Raw genomic sequence first — 14,916 nt, 5'->3', positions numbered from 1 at the left:
ACAGGACAAAGCGCGCATGGCCCAGAATGAGAGGAAAACATGGAGCATGAGTGGAAAATTTCGGTTTGGGCTTTCCGTGCCGACGAGGGAGGCACAGCAGAGCGGACAGTGAGGCGCCGGCATGCGCGGAGCACAGCAGGGCTACACCTCGCTCGCTCGATTATGTCAGGCGTGAGCAAAGCCATTAACCACTGCTTAGATCTTTTCCCGCCTCATGGGCGCCTCCGATCTCATCGACTTGTTTAATTGCGTCCTCCTCGTCCTCGCAAAAGAACACGAGTACGCGCACACTCCACCATGTATCGGGGAATCCAACCGGAAAGCTACTCCAACTCCGCGGAAGCCAAAGGCAAGAGCGATTGCGATACATTCCGATGCTCCATCCCAACTTGTCTCGGCTCTAAGCAATGGTAGTGGTACGTAGTACATAGCCACCCACGAGTTCAAGAAGAGCAGCATCTCCATCTCCTGGCCTGGTTCTCGGGCCATGGAAGCGGCCGAGCTCCTGGAGAAGATACGGGTGCTGGAGGAGGGGCAGGCCGAGCTCAACCGGGACATAGGTAGGCTCATACCGGAGCGCCGCGGCGCGCAGTCCACGGCCAGGCGCCGCTCTTGCCGTGCGCTGCCGCCGCAGCGCTCTTCGTCGTCGTCGTCGCGGCGCGTCGCCAATCGCGGCAGGCTGTCCGACAGGTACTGCCACTGGATACTGCAGTCGCTGGGCCAGGCCGTGCACATCATTGCCCCCGACGGGAAGCTCCTCTACTGGTGAGCTCCCTTGCTTTATATTGTTTCGGTTGTGCGTGCTCAGTGCCCACCAAGTGTTCGGCGAAATGCTGGACAATCTAACCATGCATTCTGCATATTTCGTGAACCTCGGTCATAACGGTGGGTATAAATCAGGCGTTTTAACTCTCGTATGTAATTGTTATATGATCTCAGTTCTGAAGAAACCTACAAATATTGTTGGCCAAGTTATGCTAGTTTTCTGTCAAACTGTAATAATGCAAGATATGAGATTTAAGAAGGAACGCCTGGCGCAAATAATGAACCTTTTAGTTTTCTTCAGCCCTTGCAATTTTAGTGAGTACATCACACCTTACACCAGGTAAAATGTCACAATGTCACTTTATACCAGGCTTGGCAAAAGGTTTCGCTCTGTACCAGGTTCAAGTACAATAACTACCCACTAGGTCTCATCAAACACACACCGTTGCGTTCTGAAGTTGGTGGCGCTCCTCAGCTGGTAGTCGGTCGTTTGGCGTGCGTGTGTGTGTGTGTGTGTGACGTTAGCAGGTGCGATGCGCCTACTGTTAATCTTTTGTTAACATGGTCAATTGCGCTATCTTAGCACCTTCTCAATACAAAGACATACAAAGTTCCGAAAAATCTACAGAAATACATACATGTGTATTATGCGTTAATGTGTAGCCTACAAAGTTTGGTTAAAAAATGACCATTTTGATTAAGAAAATAGACACATCTTAGTAGGAGATACTTATTAAAAAAATACACAGTCCGCGAATGGTCATATTTTCAACCAAATTTATAGGTATATATTTAATCACATAATACATTTGTATTTGTCTCAGAATAAGAACTTCTGTATGCGTGTTCATTTACTAGATCTGGTGCGAAGTGCAATACTTCTGTGTATATAGTGATGCTATTTGCAAAAACTATTGCGAAGTGTCAGAACTGACAATTGATCTCGTGAAAAGTGAAAGAACTGCAATTCACCTAATGCAAAGTTCATATCAATCTTTGTTACTAAATTACATAACATGTTTTGATGTATGTAATTAATGTACTGAGTAGATCCCATTCTCTCGACTGGTCAACTTGGCTCAGGAGGCATATCGGTTCTTTTAGTTTTATATAATTGGCATCCCCTCTGCTAGGTTATATGAACGCAGGTTTTACAAAATTCTCCCTTTTTTCTGTGATTTAGGAACCGCTATGCTGAGGACATGTACGGTTATTCTGCAGCAGAAGCAGTTGGTCAGAATGCTGTTGAATTAATTGTTCATCCTGCTGACTACGATTCAGCAAAAATCGTCATCCAGAATATATTTATGGGGAAGTGTTGGAGAGGGAAGTTCCCTGTTAAGAACAAGTCAGGAGAGAGGTTCTTTATTTCAGTCCATAACACCCCTTTATACGATGACGATGGTAGCTTGGTGGGCCTCATCTGTCTCTCACTTGATGTACGGATATTAGAGGAGATGTATAGTCCTTCAGGCTCAGCGGAATCCTATCCAAGTACCACAAAGCCCCAGTTTCATGCTAACAACCATCCTAAAAGTAGTTCACGAAACACAGATTCTCTTCACTCTCAGCAACCTCTTCAATCTGCTATCACCTCCAAGATAGCAACTTTGGTAAGTTATATTTACGGACAAACATAATAAATGACTGCGTTGTTTAGTCTCAGTCGGAGCTTATTCTTTATGGTATGTTATTAATTAATTTATTAATTTATTCTATTCTTGTATTTTGGTATGTCAACACAGGCTACGAAGGTTACAAGTAGAGTTCGTTCTCGGATAAGGACAGGTCAGAATGCCGAAGAACAGTATGGTAGTGGCTGTGAGGGCCAGTATTCTGAACTTGATGTCCGGGTGGAGCTGTCATCAAGTGAAGCAAGCTCCCCAAGTGGGGATGTGATGCCAGGTGCCTTTTTTGTCGAAATGAAATCTGCTAGCAAGTCCACCAAAACAAGTAATGTGGATTCAGGAGAAGGAAAAGTAGGGTTTCACAAGATGTTCAGTTCAAAGGCTGAGGAATTATTAGCCAAGAACGGCATATCATGGCCGTGGAAAGGGCATGGAAATGATGGGGGTTCTGGAAAGAGTAGCATGAAGTTGACACAGTTACGTGATAAGCTGGAGAATGACCAAAGTCATCAAAGAGTTCCAGTTCTAGAGCCGATCATAATTCCAGACTGCCAAAACAGCGATTACACTTGGGCAAGCAAATATGAGGTCACAGGTTCCTGGTGGGATTTCGACATGAACAGCACGAGTAGCATAAGCAGCACTGGGAGTAGTAATAGCAGTGGTATGGATAGAGCAGATTATGAAGCAGACTGCTTAGATTATGAGATTCTCTGGGAAGACCTAGTAATTGGAGAACAAGTAGGTCAAGGTAGTTACTTCACCCTTGGCAATACTAATACCTGTCTGGACATGTAGGCACTCATATCTCTTGTTACCACGTACTTCAGATAATCTAGGAGTAGATAACCATAGCTTGTAATCGCACAAACTGCTTAACCTGATAGTTTTTGTCAGTAATCGTCATTATGCGTGCATCTTAATAACAGTTCATGTATACTCCTCTTATCTCTTGCATAGTCTAAATCAGTTTTCATCATTAAAGTTCCCTCTCACCGTGCTTCTTAATACTCCCTCCGTCCCAAAATGTAAGGTGGCTAAGGATTAGCGAAAAGTCAAATCTTACTAACTTTGACCAAATATTTAGGAAAACATATATACATCTACATATTGAATGGACACATTAAGAAAAATATACTTCATGCTTGATATTGATTTAGTATTGTAATTGTTCATATTTTTGGTGTATAAACTTGCTCAAACTTACAAAATGTTGACTTTTGAGTAATTCTTAGACGCCTTACATTTTGGCATGGAGGGTGTAATAGCTTATGTACTCCTCTTATCTTTGGGATAATCCAAATTTTGGTTCTATTTCTTCAAAAGAATTATAGTCATAACAGTTCATTTAATGTCATGATTCTACAGTAGTCCTGGTGGCATGAATTTCTACTCCGAGATTCTTAAGTTGCTAGTGTGTTACACTTCCGCAACAGTGATGGCATTTTTGTTCATATGGTTAGGCCTGCACTTGTTTATTGCTGAAAGTTCATATAGATAATCACACAAAATTTAAATAGTATGCCTATTTCTTAGACTGTTGTATGCAATCTGGCGTTGTCCCCTTTCGTAATAAACATACTCATTTCTGCTATTTTCATGTATGCACACAGGTTGTTGCGGAACAGTGTATCACGCCTTGTGGTATGGCTCGGTATGTTATTTCTATTGCATGATTATGAATGAAGCTTTACATATTAACAATAAATTCTCAGTATCTATCCATGTTCATGTAGGATGTGGCAGCTAAAGTATTCTCCAAACAGGAATATTCAGAAGAAATGATAAATTCCTTCAGACAAGAGGTGGACATCTATAACTACATACAATTATTGTTGGACCTTCAGTTGCTCATTAATTTTGGTATTAATCTCAGTGGAACCACATTATCTACTGTCTTGTTGAGTTAGATTTTCCATTGCAGAAACTAATTGCAGATTGCGATTGGATCCGTGATGTTCACAGAAACCACTGTTACCATTTTTGCTAGTCTATGTTATTGCAACCATGTGAATAAATATGAAGAAACGATTCCCGCAAATATTATGATGAAAGGATACTGTGTTGACAAATATTTTTTGTTTTTTGTGGATTAATTAGAAATACATTAGTACCTTTTCGGATCATTTTCTTGTGATTCCTTCTCCATAGTTTGTGGTCATGACCACATTTGTATCCTTCACATGTGTAGGTATCATTGATGAAGAGATTACGACATCCCAACATAATACTTTTCATGGGTGCAGTTATGTCACAGCAACGACTTTGTATTGTTACTGAATTTCTTCCACGGTATGCTATATGTCTTCCTACATGTTTTATTTTTTACAAATACTACTAAGAACGCTGAAAATACTTCTAAGGATTAATGGATGTGATGGCTGGCATACATAGTTCTGTAACTGGCCTCCCATGTTTTATACTCACTTTCCTCTAGTTCAAAAAGTTGAGAGTGCTATTACCCTGGTGTTTTTAATTTGATACTTACCATGCATTGATTTGGTACTAGGTGCAGATGTTCAATATTTTCCCTGGCTTTTAAACAATTCTTGCTATTGGAAATATTGTTTTGGCATTCTTATGTGGTTGTTTAGACTTTAGATCTCACGACAGGTCATTTTGTTTTACTTGCTGTATAACACTTCACTGAGTCCAATAATGCAGAGGGAGTTTGTTTCGGTTTCTTCAAAAGAACACTGGCAAGCTGGATCCAAGACGCAGGGTTAACATGGCTATAGACATAGTGAGTGTATTTTCTCTTAAAAATAAAACCTGGTTAAGTAATCAGGAAATTTAATGTCGAATTAACTACTCCTATATGTAAATTTTGAGAGATGAACATGATGTGGCAGAAGAACTGGAAAAACATTCTTCACTTGAAGATATCAAGAGATATTTTGACTAGATACAGAATTATTTTTTGCAACTTCCTAGAATCAAAGTTGAACTGCATGTAAGCTAAGCCATATACTTAGCTTCAGTGCATGCAAGATGAAACAAGAAAATATGTGATATCATGGATCTGCCATCTGACATGGTAACTTGTGCTAATGTCACACATTATGTTTACATGATTCTTACTTAAGATTATATCACCAAAGGCCAATCATGGCTCATGTGATTTTTTCTAGAACATGTGACTCGTGTGATTACTATGTGCAACATTTTACCTTGACCCTCCAAACAATCATGCATGTTCTTGTTGGGCTCTTTAACACATACAGATAGAAGTTACTTGCTATTTTCTTTGTCGAGTACACATGTTGATTCTTAGAAGAATAAATAATATTTTCACAGGCAAGGGGTATGAATTATCTTCACAACTCCATCCCCACTGTTGTACACCGTGATTTGAAATCGCCAAACCTGTTGGTTGATAAGAACTGGACTGTAAAGGTAAGTACGAAATTTTGTTCTCCATACTTTATGTTGTCTTTTCTCACTTGGTTGTATTTAGGTTGCAGACTTTGGTCTTTCACGTCTGAAACTCGAAACTTTTTTGACAACCAAAACTGGAAAAGGAACAGTAAGTACACGCAACTTAACATTTTCACAAATGAATACTCCCTACTGACAAGATTGACATAAAATTTAACCTAGTGCAGATAATCGATTTGCTTACTTAATTCTGACAGCTCTTATTTCCATATGCAGCCACAGTGGATGGCTCCAGAGGTGCTACGGAGTGAACCTTCAAATGAAAAGTAAGCTCGGCGTGGAATTTTTTGAACAACAAAAGTTCTTGTTACCTACGGATGATTACTCATGTCTTTCATTTTATTAAGTATAGGTCTGATGTGTTCAGCTATGGAGTGGTTCTGTGGGAGCTTGTTACTCAGAAGGTTCCCTGGGATACTCACAATACAATGCAGGTACGTTTTTACTATGTGTATTGGTCAGGTGTTAATCTGATGTTGTATCAGCACCTAAATTCTGTAGCGTTGTTTCCTACATCATGTACATGAAGGTTGCCTGCCTCATCTGTATTAAAAATCTACTTAGATATAAACAGTGTTAATAGAAAATTTTAATGGCATCTTAAAAAAACTCCAATGCTTCTTTGCTTCATATTTCATCCATTCTTCTTTGAGTCCGGTAGATATGCTTTTGTCAGGGTCGCTAAGTGAAGGTCCTTGAGAGTTGTACGCTCCTAAATCCTAAGAGTGTCATTCCCCCTTTCACCCTTAGAAAAAAATTCAGACAATCCCCAAAAAAAAAAAAATCTATTGGAAAATACTAGCTTAGTGGTGAATTGTGAATCTATTCCAAGTGAAATCACTATCTTTGCAGATTAACAGAACCTAGTTTCTTGCTTCTTTTTAATGTAGCAGCACAAGCTTTTCTATTAAGGCCAATCCCTAAGGCTACCGCCCCTATGTTGCAGGTTATTGGAGCCGTGGGTTTCATGGATCACAGATTGGAAATTCCGAGCGACACCGATCCTGAGTGGGCATCAATGATCGAGAGTTGTTGGGACAGGTACTGTTTTTGCGCGCTACTGAACAGCCAATTGCCGACCCTGTCAAATGATCATCCTTTCTTTGTCGAAAAAGTGATTATCTTTGTGTGAACAGTGACCCGCAACGCCGCCCCTCGTTCCAAGAACTCCTTGAGAGGCTCCAAGGGCTGCAAAAGCAGAACGCCGTGCTGGCTCAGACGCAACGCAAAGCAGCTGGGAAAGGTGCTGGAAGGATGAGCATCAAAGAGAGCTAGCTTCTCGCTCGCGCTCGCGCTCCTCTAGTCAGTCTGGAATTTCCCCAATCTATATGGTTTTCGACGGAAGTTCTGGCGACCCCTTGCCTCTTTGCCATGGTGGTTTAACATGTTCAGCTGTAGTGTGTTCTTGCGCCATCTAGAGTGGATACTAGGGCGGTTTCGCTTGGTGTACCAGTCTCTCCTGATGTGATTTTCCCCATCCCCCTATGTGATCTTGTGGGTGGTAGGCGACCGCTTGGTGCACCTCTGTACCATGAAGACCAGCTTTTTATTTATTGATATCTGATCTGATGGCTAAAGGGAAACGTGGCTTAACGTGGGTTACATAATAACAATATTTAAAAGTACGGTAAAGAGGAATTAGGCTTTATAGTGAATCGATTCAAAAGGTATACTGCATCATTACAACCTCATGCATATACCATCATAAATGTATAAGCCCCGACACCTTAAGCTGCCGCGTTGATGCGCTGCCTCTTCCCACCACCACCCACTTTCTTCTTATCTCTCCTCTCCGGGTCAATATTGACTTTTGGAGGGTTCCTGATGGAGAATGATGCAGCTACGTCCTGCCAGATTATAACGAGTTAGACATTGTCATTTTGTTTCTTCTGTTATAAGTCTCAGACTCCAGATTAAGCACAAAATAAGCTGGAGCAACTTTTCAGGAAACATGAACATTTTGTGATATTGTAAATAAATATCGGCCAAACACTTTTGGAGAGGTGCTCACAACAAATAAAGGAAAAAAATGGCAGCTTGTGATATTTGGAGATGGGAAGCTAAAATAGCGAAATAAAAACACACTAAACACAAAGCGCACAGAGTTCAAGCAGCATTTTACCTTAAAATTGAGACCATGAACATTGAAATTTTTCTTCATGGCATTTGAGTTGTATGCTAGAATGTACGATCTGTATGCTTCTTGAGCTAACTGATGTAGGAAGTAGTTCTCGCCAACAATTTTCTCCTGCTTAGCATTATTGAGTTGCAACTTCTTGAACATATAGAAAAACTGGACTGAATTAACACTTCACTGGTGTAAAAGATGCACTTACAAAATTTGATTGCAAACTTGGCACATTCTTGTTGTGGAGCTCGTATTCGGTGAGACGGATGTTGGCTGCCTGCAGGCGCAATAAACATGTAATTTTCGCTTTACTTCAGGTTTTTTTTGTTTGCTACATTATCTCGGCATAGAATTCAGTACCGTTAGGGAAATAAGAAACTCCAGTTCTTGGGGAAGTAAGAACAATATTACGCTTCCTTTTCCTTTTTCAGCACGTGCAGTTTGTTCAGCATTGTGAATGTAATCCTGAATGTCAAGCTTGGATTGTTTAGTACAGTCCAAATATGATAAGAAACCCTGAAAGTCAAATTCAGATCACCAACCTGTAGTTTGTTTAGAGGATCGTATTGCACAATATAATCCTAAAACAAGTACACATAATTCAGTTAGTAGGAACAATAATTTCATAGCACAGATCATTAAGATACATTTGCCAAAACCTCACCACATCAGGAATATCAAGGCCACGAGCTGCCACATTTGTGCAGAGTAAGATACCCTTTTCTGAGTTGCAGAAGTTGGAGAATGTTGCAGCTCGTTTCTTCTGCTTTTGTTTCTCATGGATGCCAGCACACTCCATCTGCAGAGAACCTAGGAGTTCTGCATGGAACTTGACTGAACTACATGATGAAAAGATCACCATGACCTTCTTGGACAGTTTCCTCTTCAGGAAAGCGTGTAAAACCAGAAACCTCTTCTCGCTAGGAACGATGCAGTATCCCAGGTGTAAGCCTTCGGCATTAGCCTGTCAGAGCATAGTTGTTATTTACGCAAAATAGTTCTTAGAAAAAGAGTTGAACAGGTCTTCTTCCCTAGAAAAAGAAAGATCGAGCTGGATAGTTCTATAGTCTATACGAATACCCCGTTCTCTTGCTCCTGCTCCTTGTCCTGGTCCCCCGCCTCCACTGGCTCCTCGTCCCCAGCCTCCTCCTGCTGCTCTAGCTCCTGCATCTCCTCGCCGGATTCCACGTCGGCAGCGGTATCGTAGACTGTTTCCTCCGACTCCTCGCCGGTTTTCATGGTGGCATTTGCATCATAGACCAGTTCCTCTGACTCCGGTGGGCAGGTGATGGGTTTCCGCTTCTTCGATCGTATTGCGGAGCCCATGGTTGCGGCTGTGGGCGACATGGCGGCGGAAGTAAGGGTCTGTTTTAGGGTTTGGTCTTTGGGTGTCGTGAACTCCTGAGGTGTTCCCGGTTACGCACGTAGGATGTCATGCGGGGTTTATGATAACTCGAGTCAGGCCGATCCTGAGACAGGTCAGCAAGGCAAAAAAAGCCCAAAAAGAAAAAAGGCAAGAAACACCAGCGACTACTGCATGCACGCCTCACCCCTAGACGCCTGGTTATCCCTGATTCCGCGATTTTCTTTCGCCGGGAATCAACGCCGCCTCGTCTGCATTATTTCCGCTCGACGCTCCTTGCATTTCTACTCATGGAGGAAGGAGGATGAGGCCCCAATGTCAAAGAAATCTTGACCAAATACATCTCCATTTGCAACTGGTAGAAAGAAAATCGCGGAATACATCTCCATCTCCATTTGCATTTCTACTCACTGGAATTCCTTTTTACAACCCGATTCTCCTTGATTTTTCTTTCTCTAGCTACCCATGGATTACAATCTGGCACATGCACTGAAATCTCAAACTTTCTAGTCCATCTTGATCCAAAAAAAAAAAAAAAAGAACTTTCTAGTCCATCATTCGAAAATATAGATTGGTGCCAGGTCAAAAAAAAAAAAAAAATAGATTGGTGATTTGGAATTCGAGAGTTCAGCCTGGCCAACCCTTTAGATAAGGGTATCAGAAATTTTGTGATTCAGATAAGTCCACACTAAACCTTTTCATTATAAGAGGTCCTCTGGTTAATTTGATCTCATTGTGTAGTTATACTTTGCAGTACAAATTTCTTGACATTATTTGTTTTCTTTTTAGGAGCTTTTTAATATCTCATGCCTGGATGAGTTCATGTTTTGGTCGCTGTAAAATAAAGGTGTTGGCGTAATGGCGTTCCTTGCTAAACCAACTCTACCCTTGTCCAAAAGAAAAAGAAAAAGAGACTCAACTCTACCCTATCACTGCCACTTTTCAATTTACTAGAGTTTTTCTCATGAAGGAACATTATGCGAGTACATAAGTTGAGAGGCGACATTTTTTTTCACAAGACTAACAGAACGTCTGAGAATCGCCATGCTTTCACAAAGTTATAGGCTAAACAGGGCTATTGGCGGCTAATTTTATTTTAGCTTTTTTTAGCGAAAATTTTACCGATCTATTAATAATCATCAACAACAATACAAAGATGGGTAAAAGTAATAAAAAATACAAATAGGTTACAGGACCACCTAGCGACGACTACAGACACTAGCGCGAGCGCGCCACCATCCTCGTCCCTCCATCATCGGAGCTAGGCAAAGCTTATTGTGGTAGAGCTTGTTGTAGTAGACAGACGGGAAATCATCGTACTAAGGCCCTAAAAGGACCAGCGCATCGGAGCAGCAACCATCACCAATGACGACAACAGTAGATCAGAAAAAACTAATCTGAAACCACACCATCGAACACGCATCACGGGAGATCTGCCGGACACACAACTGCACACGCCCTCAGCTAGCGCTAGATGCACCACGGATGGGGAGGACCTTACTCTGACTTCAGGAAGTAGCCACCGCCTCACCATCCCGAAAAAGACACTGAAAATAAACTAAACGAAGAACTCAAACCTTCTCGCCGGCGAGAGGCCGCAGTTCCAAGGCCCCAAAGCCACCGGAGGCGGAGTGGACCGGCAGCGTCGCCAGCGAAAGGGACAAAACCCTAGATGGATTTAGAGCCTCACGATCGCCATCCTTTCTCTTATCTTGTCCCATGCCCGTTCATTTATGTGTTTGAGTTTTGATCCCGTAATTTTATTTTAGCCTTTAAACGCTCTAGCCGTAATTAGAGGCCTCGCGAAAAGCTATGGACCGCTATTTTAACGGGTCAGATGTAAGAGAGGATAAATGAGGTCAAGTAAGCAAACTTGATTAGTTTTTTTTTTTTGCGAGGAAAGATGGTATATAAGATCCACGAACTTACAGATAGACCCAGAACAAAGTAAAAATTACAACGAAACCCTCTGGATCCTGGCGACGAAGATGAAACCGCAGCTGTCGCTGACGCGCCGCTGCTGAAGCTCCCCAAACCTTGGATCGTCGGAGCCCACCTGTAAGGGTACATTGCCCCTATGTGTGGTTTTGGTAATTAATGACAACCCCTATGGACTAATGTTTTCATTGAGTTTATATGAAGGAATATTCCATAGCTACTACTTGTACTCCATGTGTTGGATTCAAGTATGGATGCCATGAAGATAAAGGTATTCCTTGTGTATTGGCATCAAGATCATCGGTATGAGGATATATATATGTGATATGATCAATAAGAAGAAATGAAGATGGAGTTCTTATATGGAACTCAATATTAGCCATGATCTATCTTAAGTGAGTATGTGAAGATACAAGGTTGAGTTGGGCAAGTTCAAGATGAGCGTCTCAAGTGAATCACATACTTGAAGCTTGCCGTCCATTTGATGATAATGGACTTGTGAAGATGTGCATCAATGGAGCTTTCCCATCATAGTGTATGGGGGAGCATTTGTGAGTCTTCACGAAGCAACATTGGTCAAGAGAGGCATTCCGGCTTGAGTGAAGCTTGAAGAGTTATCATCAAGATCAAGCGGGATGCGCAAGGAAAAGGTATGGCCTTGCTAGGTTTTCCTTTTACCGGTCTCAAGGTGGATGATGGGAGACCGGATTGTAGGATAGATAGCCGCACTATTAAGAGGGGCTTTTGGTTGAGTAACTTGATCACATCGTCTTAGGGAGCTCAATCCTTTGCATACTTTGCATATCCTTATTGCTTCTTCGTGTTTCTCTATGTGAGGTTCTTGAGCTTGTTGCTAGCTTTACAACAAGCCCAAGTTCATCGAAAACGGAGTTCGCATGCATCTTCTATTGCGTTTTCGAGGTTGGGTGATTTTACCGGGTATTCATGATATAAGGTTCTACCCTTTTATATTCATGATAAAATCCCCTCCTACAGTTTCTTGAGTTTGCACTTTCTATTGGATAGCATTTGTTGTTATCTTTCCAACGAAATTAGTTTCATGTCAATCGGAGTTCGGGAGCAATAGTTATTAAAGAAAAGGTAAAAGAAGAAAAAGAAAAAGAAAAGAAAAAAAGGGGAGGCTGCCGGTTGCCGCCCGGCCTACCGGGCCGCACGCCGGCCCACCTGGTCCGCACCGGGCGCCAACCGGACCGGGCGGCCACCGGCCCACGCGCCGGGCAGCCCAGCTACCCCTCCGGTCCGACCGGATTTTGACCGGGCCGCCACTCCGTCCGGAGGCCCACGCGGGCTGCGCCCCCGTCGCGCCCCGCGCGGCCTGCACTCCGCGCCGCCCGGCGCTGCTGGGCCGCCGCCGCCCACGCGGCCTGGGCCGCTCCCCCGCGCGGCCTGAGGACTTCCCGCCGCCCAGCGCGCCACCGGCCGCACCCGGTTGCTGGGCCGGTCGGACCAGGCTGCCGACCGGGCTCCTCAGCGCCCAGGCCGGTCGGCCGGCCTGGCAACCGGCCGGGCTCTTTTTCAGCTCGTTTTTTATCCGATTTTCACCCGGTTTTCTCCCCAACGGTTATTTTTCTCCTTAGACTATAAATAGCCCTTCTTCCACCTTGAGCAACAACTTCTTCCCCTTTCTCTCACCTCCATTGTTGCATTTGAAGAAGTTGCTCTCTCTCTTGATTACTCCAACCATTCTTGCTCATATTTGAGGATTTGAGAGAGGAGATCTAGATCTACACTTCCACCAAACCGTTTCTTCTCTAAGTGTGGGAATCTCTTGGGATCTAGATCTTGGAGTCTTTGGTTGACTTTCCCCTTGTTCTTCCTCTCCAATCTCATCCTAGCATTCGTTGCTTTGGTGGGATTTGAGTGTGAAGGACTTGAACACCTCCGGTGTTCTTGCTTTGCATCATTGCATAGTGTTGAGCTCTCCACCACGATTTGTTCGAGTGAGAGACCGTGAGCTTGTTACTCTTGGAGGGTGACCTCCTAGTTGGCTTGTTTGGTGTCCCGGTGATCTCTTCGTGGAAGATTGTGAAGGGGCCCGGGCTTCTCCTTCGTGGAGCTTGTGAAGTGGTTGTGGAGCTTGCCATCTCCGGAGCGGAGGAAAAGCTAACCAGAAGGAAAGGGCCATTATCCTTCGTGGGTGTGGTTCGGAGAATAGGGTGAGCCTTCGTGGCGCGGGGAATCCTTCGTGGGACCTCCACTCCTCCAAACGTGACGTACCTTGTTGCAAAGCAAGGGAACACGGGAATACATCCTCGTCTCCGCGTGCCTCGGTTATTTCTATACCCGAGCTCTCTTTCCTTGTGATAGCTATCGTGCTTGAAGTACATATATCTTGCTATCACTTGTGCTACATATATCTTGTGCCTATCTTGCTTAGCTCTAGTTGCTATTGTTACACTTAGTTGAGCTTAGCATATTTAGGGTTTGTGCTTGTAAACTAAACGATAGTTTAATTCCGCATTCTTACAAGACAAATCCGCAAGAGTTTGTAATTGCCTATTCACCCCCCCTCTAGGCGACATCTCGATCTTTCAATTGGTATCAGAGCAAGGTCTCTCCTTGTTTAAGGCTTCACCGCCTTGAGAGTAAAGATGTCGGCTAGTATAGTGCACAATGACACAATGGTCCTTAATGGCACAAATTATCTTTTATGGAGAAATTGCTTGCTTTGTAAGCTTCGGACCTTGTGTCCACATATAGAGCAATTTCAAGACGTCGGTTTTTCTCCTCCGATGGATTCTCAAAATCTATCTTTAGAGGATGAGAAAAACTTACATCTTGAAGCTCAAGTATCTAATGAGCTTTTATTCTCTTTGAGACCCGATTTTCGTAGGTTCTTGATATATATAAAGCGAAAAACGTCTCATGAGATGTGGATCAAGCTTAAGGAAATGTTTGGTGGATCCACTTCTCAATTGGACGGTGGTGACTCCGAGGAGCTCTCTTCTCCTTCACATCATGAAGAGCTCCAAGTTGCTTCCACCTCCGGTCGTGATGAGTTATCATCTTCTTCCACTTCACCAACGTGTAGCAAGACACGAGGTAATGATATGGTGAGTGGTGAGGAAAATTGCAATGTTGATATTGTGCTCAATAGTGATGATTCTTCATCTCTATCCCATTGTAATGCTTCCTCTTTGGACTTAAACACTTCTAGCATTGAAAATAACCTACATGCTTGTGTTGATGGTCCTTGCATATCATGTGTAAATTGCTTACATAGATCTCATGAAGATATGCTTACCTTGTCTTGCTTCCATAATCAAAATGCTTATATTTCCTCTAGTTGTTTGTTGACTAACAATGTAGAGGAAACCGAACACTCTATGGATCAAGACATGTTTTCAAATGAGGATTCAAGAATATCTTCATCTTCTTCCTCCGGTATGCACATGTGCCTTATGGCAAATGGATCAAAGGTATCTCCTACTTTGACTCCTAACACTTCCTCTAATGATGAGAGTGATGATGATGATGATAATGATGAAGAATATAATACCTTGGTGCATAATATGGCAACGATATATGCTTCTCTTCATGGTAATAAAGAAGCTCGTGCTAATCTCGAACACTCTATGGATACCTTGAATAAATATAGGGAAACCATAGTGAAGTTGGAGTCCCATGTTGAAAAT

General features: G+C 42.8%; 2 protein-coding genes across 3 annotated transcripts; one reads left to right on the top strand and one right to left on the bottom strand.

Annotated features, from left to right (window-relative positions):
- Nucleotides 1-355: 355 nt before the first annotated feature.
- Nucleotides 356-7,484, top strand: LOC124692375 (probable serine/threonine-protein kinase roco5). 2 transcript variants are annotated; one of them, XM_047225730.1, is made up of 13 exons: nucleotides 360-765; nucleotides 1,949-2,378; nucleotides 2,511-3,144; nucleotides 4,007-4,047; nucleotides 4,130-4,198; nucleotides 4,585-4,685; nucleotides 5,058-5,136; nucleotides 5,691-5,789; nucleotides 5,851-5,919; nucleotides 6,048-6,097; nucleotides 6,184-6,265; nucleotides 6,778-6,872; nucleotides 6,968-7,484. In XM_047225730.1, the coding sequence occupies exons 1-13, from the start codon at nucleotides 488-490 to the stop codon at nucleotides 7,104-7,106; spliced, it is 2,166 nt and encodes a 721-aa protein (XP_047081686.1). In that variant the 5' UTR covers nucleotides 360-487; the 3' UTR covers nucleotides 7,107-7,484. The 2 variants fall into 2 exon arrangements, 1 of the variants encoding a protein (XP_047081686.1); XR_006999490.1 differs by lacking the exons at nucleotides 6,778-6,872; nucleotides 6,968-7,484 and having other exon boundaries at nucleotides 356-765; nucleotides 5,858-5,919; nucleotides 6,184-6,246.
- Nucleotides 7,485-7,558: 74 nt separating this feature from the next.
- Nucleotides 7,559-9,306, bottom strand: LOC124690131 (DEAD-box ATP-dependent RNA helicase 27-like). The gene is made up of 8 exons (XM_047223561.1): nucleotides 9,269-9,306; nucleotides 9,085-9,190; nucleotides 8,624-8,923; nucleotides 8,502-8,540; nucleotides 8,320-8,424; nucleotides 8,168-8,236; nucleotides 7,954-8,079; nucleotides 7,559-7,678 (listed from the first exon to the last, which is right to left on the bottom strand). Exons 1-8 carry the CDS (start codon nucleotides 9,304-9,306, stop codon nucleotides 7,559-7,561), a joined length of 903 nt encoding a protein of 300 aa, XP_047079517.1.
- Nucleotides 9,307-14,916: the final 5,610 nt, after the last annotated feature.

The sequence above is a fragment of the Lolium rigidum genome, chromosome 2 (genome assembly GCF_022539505.1).
Source record: "Lolium rigidum isolate FL_2022 chromosome 2, APGP_CSIRO_Lrig_0.1, whole genome shotgun sequence".
NCBI lineage: Eukaryota > Viridiplantae > Streptophyta > Magnoliopsida > Poales > Poaceae > Lolium > Lolium rigidum.
Note: the sequence above shows the minus strand (reverse complement) of the source record. Positions and strands in the feature narration are given on the sequence as shown.